This window comes from Papaver somniferum, unplaced genomic scaffold (genome assembly GCF_003573695.1).
Source record: "Papaver somniferum cultivar HN1 unplaced genomic scaffold, ASM357369v1 unplaced-scaffold_21, whole genome shotgun sequence".
Classification (NCBI taxonomy): domain Eukaryota; kingdom Viridiplantae; phylum Streptophyta; class Magnoliopsida; order Ranunculales; family Papaveraceae; genus Papaver; species Papaver somniferum.
The window spans coordinates 8,706,061-8,717,766 of NW_020631041.1; the positions used below are offsets into that span (position 1 = coordinate 8,706,061).

The 11,706-nt window shown below is 37.7% G+C and overlaps 2 protein-coding genes across 2 annotated transcripts; one reads left to right on the forward strand and one right to left on the reverse strand.

Annotated features, from left to right (window-relative positions):
- Positions 1–3,108: 3,108 nt before the first annotated feature.
- On the forward strand, positions 3,109–3,888 carry LOC113339549 (F-box protein At3g61340-like). Its single transcript, XM_026584797.1, has one exon. It carries the CDS (start codon positions 3,109–3,111, stop codon positions 3,886–3,888), a length of 780 nt encoding a protein of 259 aa, XP_026440582.1.
- A 3,004-nt stretch (positions 3,889–6,892) lies between these two features.
- LOC113339406 (receptor-like cytoplasmic kinase 185) lies at positions 6,893–8,665 on the reverse strand. The gene is made up of 5 exons (XM_026584689.1): positions 8,547–8,665; positions 8,263–8,449; positions 7,952–8,161; positions 7,497–7,862; positions 6,893–7,399 (listed from the first exon to the last, which is right to left on the reverse strand). Exons 4-5 carry the CDS (start codon positions 7,749–7,751, stop codon positions 7,103–7,105), a joined length of 552 nt encoding a protein of 183 aa, XP_026440474.1. The 5' UTR covers positions 7,752–7,862; positions 7,952–8,161; positions 8,263–8,449; positions 8,547–8,665; the 3' UTR covers positions 6,893–7,102.
- Between the last annotated feature and the right edge of the window lie 3,041 nt (positions 8,666–11,706).

Sequence of the window (11,706 nt, forward strand, 5' to 3'; positions counted from 1 at the left end):
AAAAAAAAAAAAAAAAAAAAAAAAAAAAAAAAAAAAAAAAAAAAAAAAAAAAAAAAAAAAAAAAAAAAACTCATAACCCATCCCACCTACGAAAGTGTGACTTCATTCCATCAAGGGATTTTCATCAGAAAAATAAAAATCATTAGAGGTGATAAGAAGTAATAAGATAAACGATGGTGTCAACATTTGATTGCAATATATTGTCGGTAGGCGGCATATTCATGAGTAGAAGTTATGAAGATGAATGAGAATATTGGAAGTCTATTAATGATTTTTATATAAGATGATGATGATCTTTGATTTTGTACCCAACTTCTATAATCTTTTAGGAGTTTTCTATTTTACTTTACATTGTTATGTCCATCTCAGTATTAAACATAGATATTTTTTGGATTTTGTAGACAACTCAAACTCAACTTTTCTTAATTAATTACAAGTTATAAGCTAACTATAAAACTTAATACCAACTTCTAATGAGTTTGTAGTGCAAGTTATCTGTTGAATAAAAAATCGCATCATGATTTATTTTTATATTCATCATGCAATATAAGCATGCTTACAAGGTGATGGAGGTATTGGGTGATGTGGGATTAGCAATATACTGCCACAATATAACCATGCATTTATTATTGTTTTAATCGATCTTCTGGTATTTGCAACGTCACATATATATGTTCTCGCAAAATAGTGGCAACGCTAGCTACCATATAACGTTTACAGCCCCTTGCACATTTGCAAGAGGTTCACCAATAACAAAGTCAAAGATATTAGAAGAATGCTAGATATAAAATCATAGTTCCCATCATGAAATCTCATGGCTTAGTCCATATGGAATTATGGATACTCACTTAAAAATTGCAACATGGAAGAATGCAGCTATGATGTTGGATCTTTCACACTCTCACTTCTCTTCAAATGATTAAGGACGCACACTTGACAAAGTAAGTGCTCAATCTTTTTATTCCCTACTTATTGATCACAAGATATAAACAATCAAGGCACTTCACAAGGAGAAAGATCATAAGTAGGCCATGAATGATCTTTTATCTTATCTTGTTGTAGTTAAGAAATCACAATCACCTTTTTACTATCACTCATGAGTCATGAAGTGACACCCTTTTACCATATGATGATTTATCTAAGTAGTTTCTGTGTCAAGAATGATCGGAGCAGAGCCAGGATCAAAAATATAAAAGGGAAAACGAACACCACTATATGGGGGCAAAATATGAAATATAAGAGAGGGAAAACGAAAATCACTATGCGTGGGCAAAGTTTTGTGTGAAATAGAAGTAAAAGAATATCGAATGAGCTCGCTGTCAATTGAGAATAGTTGTATCCGCCTTCTATTATCCCCTGCCACTGAATGATGGTTAAGAAATCTCGTTTATAAATATAATACAAAAAGTATGAATATAATTCAACTAAAAAGCTACCAGCCTATGACCAGCTACCAGCCTATATGACCGTAATGTTTCCGTGTGTTTGTTTTCTATCAATAAAAAATCTAGTGCCGATGAATTTGGAACTCAGGTCATTATTCGTGATTTTAGTATTCATTCTTTTCCTTTTTTTGAACAGGCATAAGACTCTCATGTGTTGCGAACATGCCATAGTGAAATGGGTTTGGGAATCGTCGTAAACCATTTATTTTGATATCTCTAAATCTCTTCATAACCCGGTCATAGATGTACATATTCACAACTTTAGGTGCTTTGTTAATGATCATTTGTTTTGTTCCTTCAATTGCACGAAAATGCAGACGTTCTCCCCTTGGCCACTGAAAACGAAGTATGATGGTTTCTTCAACCCATTTCACATCGGTCTTCTTCTGTATGTTGTCATCATCAGAAATCCACCGCTTCACCATACTCTCGCTTATCCTGTTAATCAGAGCTATGTGTCCATCTACTTTTAGTAAGAGTTGCTCAAAGTGACGACATGAGTCTTCCGGAGTCTCAGAAGAAGCAATGACAAAGTCTGGGATTGGAATCACTCTGAAGTTTTTGGTTCCGACGTCAAATGCCACGATGACTTCGACCTCTGGCGCTTTGAAAAAGTAATCATCACGGTTTCTTCTGTAAATCGAACCGTTTGCATAAACCGAGACTCCGTCTGGCCTAACCGGTGGCACTTCATCTATTGTCCTCCATTGGTTTTCTCCTAGGGTAAAAACTTGACAAATATGGTCAGCTTTCCCAAATGTCATTGCGCCATGCTGAGATGTAACCCAAGTGCACAGTACCTTGTGTTGGCCAGTTGAAGGATCGAAACCGAATCCATACGTTGGAGTTTTATTAATTTCATATCCAGGCTTTATCACCGATGGAACTGGTATAGAAATCCATGGAAGACTCTGTTGAGTGGCAAGGTTGTAACCACAGGATACGGAACGTCTGGAATCAATAAAACAGAACAACCCGTTCACAGTCTTGGGTATAACATCTCCATTCCACGGGATCGTCGCTTTATAAAGCGCTTCACCGCATTCGAACCCATATCTCGGTGAATAAACTATTATGGAATTACCCTTGTAAATCATGATGAGAAGCTGAAGTTGTGCTTTTGATCGATGTAGCTTAATGAAAGACGTACGGATCACGAGCAAGTGATTCCCAACTCTTGGATACACATTTGAACTTCATAAGAGTCTTCACAGGAAGGTTGCTAAGTATTTGATACATTGAGTCGTTATCAAGAAGGTTTGAAAGGTTTGTTTCCTCCATATTCATTATCTTCTTTCTAGTTGGTCTGAAAAGAGAAACCAATTAATATGGAACCAAACTCACCTCCTGCGTTTGAAATCTCAAATACCTACCAGAGTTGTAACTTTGTTGAATCCTTATTTATATGCGATGGGTGAAACTGATCAACTCAGATTGGGAAATCTGCGCACCTTTTAGAAGCTTAGGTTAATTAGGAAATCAGTCACCTATGACATGTCATGCATGCATGCACATATATAAGTGCATGCTTTCCTTATATTCACTCCTGACTTTTAGTTAAAAAAGGAATTTGGACAACCATCATATAAAAGAACAGTATGGTGTATTCTGCAACGAATTCGTAAATCAAAAGCAATTTTCTTTGGAGTTTTTGCAAGAGAAGATGGACAGAGGAAGAGATAAATTACAAAGAACATCACTTTCAAACCGTCTTGATGAAAAATCAGCAGAAGATATACTTATCAACCTTCCTGTCAAGTCTCTTGTGCGATTTAAATCTGTATCCAAAAGTTGGCAGTCATTCATTGAGGATCCATCTTTTATAGAGTCGTATCTAAGTAGATCAAAAGCACATCCTCAACTTCTCACCACGATTAGAGACACTGATTCCATTGTAGTTCCTTCACCGGAGGATGGGTTCAAAGGTGGAGCGGCTCTTCATAAGGTTAAAATTCCATGGTCTCGTGCTGGTATGTCAAACCCCATCCATGGGTGGTTGTTCTGTTTAGTTGACAGGAATATTAGATGTACTCGCATATACAACCTTGGCACTCGGCAGGCTACTCCATGGGCAAAAACATGCATTCCATTAAATATTGGTGCTTCTATTGTTCAGACGCCGAGTTATGGATTTGGATCTGATCCTTTGACTAACAGCTGCAAAGTAGTATGTGTTTGGGAGAAATATTCTCTCACGTCTCTCTCTATGAAGAATCCAAAAGGAGTCAAACATAGTTGTGAAGTTTTTAGAGTGGGAGGAGGAGGAGGAAATCGATGGAGGAAGATAGATGAGGTGCCACCGGTTAGATTATTTGGAAGCACTGGTGTTTATGCAAACGGTTCGATTTACTGGAGGAATGACAGTGTTAATAGTTTTTTCGTACCTCGGGATAGTGAATTGATTGTGGCATTTGATGTTGGAACCGAAAAGTTTAGTCATTGAGATCCCAGACTTCATTGTTCCTTCTCCCCAGACTTCAAAAAAACGTGCTCGTCAGGGGGGAGAAATTTTTCTATTACAGTTAGATGGGCACATGGCATTAGTGAATAGAGTAGAGGACTATGTTAGTTAAGCATGATGCCAGCGTTCATCATGAGGCAAGATAAATCAGTGTATTTGTTAGTTGTAGCTTTAAGTGTTTTTTTGGCATTTACAAGAAAATTATACGTATTTTTTCAGCAAATTAGTTGAGCTTATAGCTTTTGTACACTTGCAACAAGGTTCCCCAATAAAATAAATCTTACTATGATAATACAAAGCTCTCATTTTATTAATGATGTTTGAGAAACTTAGGATAATTTAATCAGGGAATCACCTATGACGCGTCATGCATGCACATACGTGGGTGCCTTCCTGAATTGAATTCTTCTATATCTAGGATTTCTCGTAAAAAAAGATGGAGGGGGACACCTCAAATATTGGACATGGGAAGCCTTTTGGTTTATATTAGGCACTCCACAAAGGTTTGTTTCTGAAAAAGAGAAACCAATTACTTTTACTTTGTACTCTTGCATCGCAAGAGATTTACGACTACTCACTTACTAAATGAAACATGAAGAAATTTCTTGATGGAAGTTAAGAGCTTACACTAGTTGAAATTTATCCTAAGTTGTAAAGGGCGCACTGGGCCTAGGCGCTTTAGACAGACTAGTCGTCCAAGGGGGCGCCTAGACAATTAAGCGCCCAAGGCGCCAAAGTGTGGCCAATTTTGTGGTTTTCAAAATTTTCCCTTGGTCGCTAGGCGAAGGGCTTGGCGCCTCACCTCGCTTAGCACCTAGTACAACATTGGTTTTATCCTTGTTTACTGCAAGGTAAGCCAAAAATCACCTATGACCCGTCATGCATGCACACACGTGGGTTCCTTCCTTATGCTGAATCCTTCTATATCTAGGATTTCTTGTTAAAATGGGAAAGAAATAAAAGGTTCCAGTGAGGCATATATTCTCCCTTAATTGGAGTACTCTCTGCAAATCTAATCAAAGTATTCGTAAATCAAAAGCAAATTTTCTATGGAGTTTTCGGCGTCTTGTTTTCTGGTCAGTAGAAGAAAGATGGAGGGAAGAAAAGCACTTTCAAACCATCTTGATAAAAAATGGGTAGAGGACATTCTTGTCAACCTTCCCGTCAAGTCTCCTGTGCGTTTTAAATCTGTCTGTCTGACCGAGTAAAAAAAAGCGTTTTAAATCTGTATCCAAAACTTGGAAGACATTTGCAACTACTGGAAATCCAGTAGCACACCCAAAGTGATAGTAACCAAGATCTAAGACATATTAAGTAAAGTAAACACCGAGAATTCTTATTGATGAATCATTCAAAGAGACAAGGATACAAGATCTTGAATACAAAGAAATCCTAATATCTCCTCTAGGTTAAGCTCTCCCACTCTTCCAAAATTCGATCCCCTTTACGTTGTCCAAGGACCTCTATTTATAGGCCATCTAACCCTAATGGAACACATCTCATTTTATCTCGTTGAGTTCTCGCAGTAACGCTTGACACTTTGCCCAGACCGTTTTTCATAAAGTTTTTCCCCTTGTTTCGCTTACTTCACATGGGCTTGTCGGGACACCTGTCTCTTTCTTGCTCCGTAATTTATCTATCTCGTGGATTATCTTTTCGGCCAAGTAATCCTACTTCGTTCCTTATGACTTCGTCCTTGATATCTTGTTGGATACTTCAACTTGGTGCGAGTTTCTTTGCTTCAGCACTCACTCTCTTTGTACTTCGCAGGGGCGATCGACGACGAGATAACTCTGACATTTGAATTGACAAGTTTCTGACTAGGATCTTTTAGTGAGATTTTCTATCCTTATTTCTTCTCTTTATGTCCGACACGTGGCGAGCCTAATTCGTGTACCTACATTTTGCTTTTTCTTATTCTATTCGAATCATACGAGAATGGAATAAGAACCGCTTCAGATTCCCTAGCTGCCACGTTCTCCACTTTCCTGCCTCCACGTGACCACGTTCTTTGGGTAACCGCTTATTGCCGGTTAGTATACCCCGAACGTGCCGTCAACCTACTAAGCCGGTCATCTTTCCCGTGCTATTTATATCCGACTCTGACTTTGGTCTGGGGTTTCTTCTCCTCTTCCTCCTTTCTGTGTTTACCTGGTCTTTGTGTTTTCTCCTTCTTCTGCCATTGTTATCCCCCTCTCGACCCTCTATTCTTCTTTTGTCATTATGGCTTCCTAGAAGGTTTCCACAATTACCTCCTCACTCAAGTCCCTTGAGGATTTCCAAGCATCAATCATGTTCAGTGAATTGGACGTAATAACTTAAAAGCACATGGTACATAACATATTTATTTGGAGTAATTTCGTAGCAATATCGAACCACAATGCACAACTATCGAGTCCAGTGCATAGCAAGGTTATATGTCAATTTCTTTGAAAGAAAAAAAAATGGCTTAGCACATCGCGAAGCCCCGTGCACATCAGATCCAAAACGTATTGTCACGGGGCTGCATACCAAGTAAAAAAAAGAAAAATGTCTCCCCATGCACCCCAAATCCAAAACGCATTGCCACGTGAGGGGCGAACGAAGTGAAAAAATAAATAAAAAATGCCCGGTGCGTAGCACGGGCATAAATCTAGCAAGTCTGTATATTTATAACCGGACTACCAAGATTTTGCGAATGATTGACATCACTGGTATAATACCATTATTGAGATTTCCCTACTTTTATGATGACATTGTTCACGAAAGTCTTCTACCTATTCAGCAAGATGCAGAAAACAAGAAACTCGATCAACCCAGACCACCACTGGTTTAAAGATGGAAGCACGCAGACACCTCGCAAGTTGTTGAGATTGCGCATTAATTTTAATTTGGATTATGGTTAATTAAGTACAGTATGCATGTACTCCAAATTTGGTTAATTTGCAGTATTTTGTTTAGTGCTAAAAATTTATGGGTTTAGAAAAAAGTATAATAGTTCATCCAACCACTTTAACATGTATAAACTCTTCCTACCCTGATACCAAAAATGGCCAAGCCTAAACCAACTAGGAAGAAACTCTCTTCTTCATCTAGCCGGCTTCATTTAGTTACTCTTCCCCTTTTGTCATGCTTCATCTGTGGTTTGCACTTGATATATACTCTTCTAAATGGGTTTTTTTACTTAAAACTGAAAAATAATACAGTAAAAACATTTCTAGAATAAAAAACAGACATGTTGCCATTGGATTCTTAGTCTTTCCTTCTCAAAGTTTCCAATTGTCAGTGTACCTGCTTGATTTATTTGGATAGCATCAGGGTCATAAATTTCAGAAGCTAAATTTGATAGAACATTCACAACATGTCCTATACGAGGCCGACGGAGACCGTTAGTTTGTAAACACTCAGCTGCAAGATAAAGAGCTTGGTACAAGCCTTGCTCTGGGTAATGACCTTCCAGTAGTGGGTCAGCCACCGCAGTGAATTCCTCACCGCCCACCAATTTACGTTTTGCCTGCATGCACACAAGAAATTAAATCAGCTGACTGTATTTTATCAATCTGCATCTATTGACTTTTTCTTTCTCTTAAATAAACAACTAAGCAGTTTACCCATTCAATGAGATCAAGCTTCATCTCTGCATTGCGCCCTGAAATAAGTTCAAGCAAGACAAAGCCAAAACTGTAGATGTCGGATTCTTTAGTAAGTTTACCATCTCCAACAGATTCAGGTGCATGACGATCACATCTGAGGCTTAAATTCTTTGTAAATTTAGGTTCTGTGATATGTTCTTTAAACCCGAAGAAATCTGAAAGCCTTGGGTGATATCCTTCACATAAGAGAATGTTAGGGTTTGATATTTCCATGAATTATACAAGGACTTGATTCATCATGCAGGTGTTTTATTCCTTCAGCTGCACCAGATGCGATGTTCATCCTTGTATTCCATTCCAGAGGCTTCTTATCGGCCGGAAGATCTAAAAAAAAAACAGTGATATCAATTTTGAATTATCTATAGAGTGATCAGGTCAGTGAAAGAAAGAGATCTAGTAATCCATCGTATTACCATGTAAATAGTCCTTTAAGGATCCCAACAGCATGAAGTCATAAACAAAAAATATCTGGTCTCCATGACTGCAGTACCCGATCAAATCGACTATGTATTGTTGGGATGGTGAAATAAGCTACGCCAATGAATTGTCCAAAGGATTGACTGTTCACTGTAGCGGTAGATGTCAGATATGGTTTTCCCATTAACTTGTTTAACTGCAACTACCTGTGAAGATAACTTTGCTACATTAGTCAATACAAATAAAAACACAAACTTCTTGACTGGTACACGAAATTTTTTGTTGAGGCTAATAGATTCAAGCTAACCTGTCGAGTCCTCTTTAACCGGCCTTTGTATGTACGCCCGTGTTCTCCTTCACCCACAAGAGATTCTACTGCAAAATTATTTGTGGCAGATTCAAGTTCTCGATACTTAAACTTAGTGACGGCACCTGCGCTATAATCTTGAGCAACACCACTGGAACTTCCACCAAGTCTCCAAAATCGAAATAAACTACACAGACATGGTAGTAAGAAAATTCATGTCAAGTCAAAAAAATTAAATAAAATGAGCCAACCAGAGAAACAATGTGGAACTTGTTTCCATTTACCCTGAATTTTTGTTTGCCATATTCTAGAGATTGATCAGTTAGTGAGAAAGACAGATCCTCAGAAGGAAGGAAAGAAAGCAGCATAACATAAAGAAAGGAAATAGTTGATTGTTGAGTTCTCAATATCCAAACCCTCCACCGCGATCGCTGCAACTCAACTAAAGAATGAAGTTGAACCCCAAAAATTAACTAAAGGCAGTTGAGTGCACATGCTTTGCGAAACTCTCCACCTAACTCAACTAATAAATTGGGACGCGTCGTATTAAAACCTCAATACAAAGGAGGAGTGGGGATTGAGACCAGAGAGTTTTTCATTATACCAAAAGCGGTAAAAAGACTTTTATTGGCTTCCTCTACAGTTATTACTACCATGTAATGATGTTAGAAGTCATTATTACCATTGCAGTATTAATCTTTTTATGCAGATGCTTGCAGTCATTTATATGCTTCCTCTACAGTAATTCGCTGTCATCCATGTTGTTTTTGAAATACATTTACTTGGCTTGATTAGTTATAACATCATCACCAATCCCATGGATAATGCCACAATCCCTATCAATAGCGAAAGTTTGCCTAACATCAGAGCAAGATTCCCAATAATAAATGAGACGCCATATTTCACCTCACTACCAAAGAGTGGAGTGGGGACTCACCACCGGTGCAATTTTACTTTCTGGAAATGGCTTCCAAACGAAATTGATTGATCACATTCAATAAAGAGTTGTTTTGCTTAAAAGACATACCAGCATATGACCAATGGATAGATACCAAACCTATGGTTACTATCATTGCTGAAAATGGAAAATTTTCACATTTCAAGCAAGCAATGAATACCTCAACTACTCAAGAGATAAAGAAAGAATTTTATTAAGAATCACTGGTATAACACCGGCATTGAGATTTCCATACTTTTATGATGTGCACATTGTTCACGAAAGTCTTCTACCTATTCAGCAAGATGCAGAAAAGAAGAAACTCGATCAACCCAGACCACCACTGGTTTTAAGATGGAAGCATGCAGACACCTCCCAAGCTGTTGAGATCGCGCCTTAATTTTAATTTGGATTATGTACTAATTAGATCTCCCCCTGTAATTATGTATGCACTACATAATTTGGATTATGGTTAATTAAGTACAGTATATATGTACTCCAAATTTTGGTTAATTAGGAGTATTTCGATTTGTTAATTAAGTACAGTATGTATCTTCATCTAGCCGGCTTCAGTTACTCATCCCCTTTTCTCATGGTTCATGTGTGGTTTGTACTTGATCAATGTCTTAATCACCTTTGAGTTGAGACGGACACAAAAATCATTCTCGCAACAATACCGATTTATCTCAAACGAATCACTGAGTCCACTCAGATTGTAAAGGTAGACATAGAAAAAGAACAGATCACTTCAAATAAGATACTGTCTCCGTCTTAGTATCTTACTCCAAGTTTCAGTGTCCAGATCACTTCAAATAACTCAGTATATTGTTCTAGTAAGATTCAGAAATCAGTCTTGATTCTAAATGTGATTCTACAAAAACACTCGGCATAACTCTAGCATAGCATGAAGATGGGAAGATGGCAGAAAGAGAAGTTACATCTGAAAATAAGGAATTGGGAGGATGGCTCCTGTTTAACGAGTACTATACCATAGATAGAATTGGTGTGGAATTGGTGGGGATACTTGTATGAATATTTTCTTTTCTGATCAGAGTAAGGTTTTCGATCTCCTAAATCAATGTAACGAGGTTAGCCTCTTATTTGGAAAAATATATATATAAGATAGGGCTTCTTAAAACAAAACAAAGTTTGGTATTAACTTTAGAGTTAGAGCTTTCAATTTCCTAATGAGAAGCTTTAGTTTCTCGCAAAAGATATGCCATTAAATATTCTTGAAAAAGGGATAGTTTACCGGGGAATTTTACAAATCCTAAATATTCAAGACTGGAACAATGATGTGTATCGAAACTCTCTTACGAGGAGTATGGATATTTCTTATCAATATTCTCTTTTGGGGGAACTTGTAAAGAAAAAACATTAAACACAAATATCCTTTGAGATTTCAGTCGACCTAAAATCACTTTTTCTTAATTTATTACTATTTATTATTGATGCAAAATCCTAATTTATACCAACTTCTAGTGAGTTTGCAGGTAAGTTACCTATCGAATAAGAAAATCCTACCATGCATGATTTGTTTAAGTTCATTAAGCAATATATGCCTGTTTATAAGGTAATGGGCGTACTAGCAATACATACTATAATGCCACTTCCCTCCCGGCTTGCATGAGTTAAGCATGATGCCAGCGTTCATGATGAACTGATGAAGCAATATAAATCCGTGTATTCGTTAATTGTAGTAGTTTTAAGTGATTTTTTTAGTATACGTGTTTTTTCAGCAAATTAGTCGCGATGAGGAGGATTCATCTTTCATAGAGTCACATCTAAGTCGATCAAAACCACAACTTGTCATCTCCAGGTATTGCGGCAAAACCGTACACAATAAATAAATCGGACTCCGGACCATCTCAAAATCGGCAATTTTGAGAAACTTAGGCTAATTAGGGAATCATCGTACGTCATGCATGCACATACGTGATACGTGTGTGCCTTCCTTATAATGAATCCTTCTATATCTAGGACTTCTGGTTAAAAAGGGAACTGGGAAAGAAATATAATTCGCAACCAAACGCCACTTGGAGTATTCTCTGCAAAACTAATCAAATTATTCGTAAATCAAAAGCAAAATTTTCTTTGGAGTTTTTGGCGTGTTGTTTCCGGTCAGTAGAAGAAAGATGGAGGGAAGAAAAGCACTTTCAACCCGTCTTGATAACAAATCTGTAGAAGATATACTTCTCAACCTTCCTGTCAAGTCTGTTGTGCGGTTCAAATCTGTATCCAAAACTTGGAAGTCATTCATTGAGGAGGATTCATCTTTCATAGAGTCACATCTAAGTCGATCAAAACCACAACTGGTCATCTCCAGGTATTGCGGAAAAGCCGTACAACTCTTTTCACCCAAGGATGGGTTTGAAGGTGGAGAGGCTGTTCACTGTCACACATCCATGGGTACTTGACGAAAACGTACCACGGCCTATCCATGGTTTGTTCTGTTTTATTGACGAATCAGATACTGCTACTCGTATCTACAACCTTGGGACTCGACA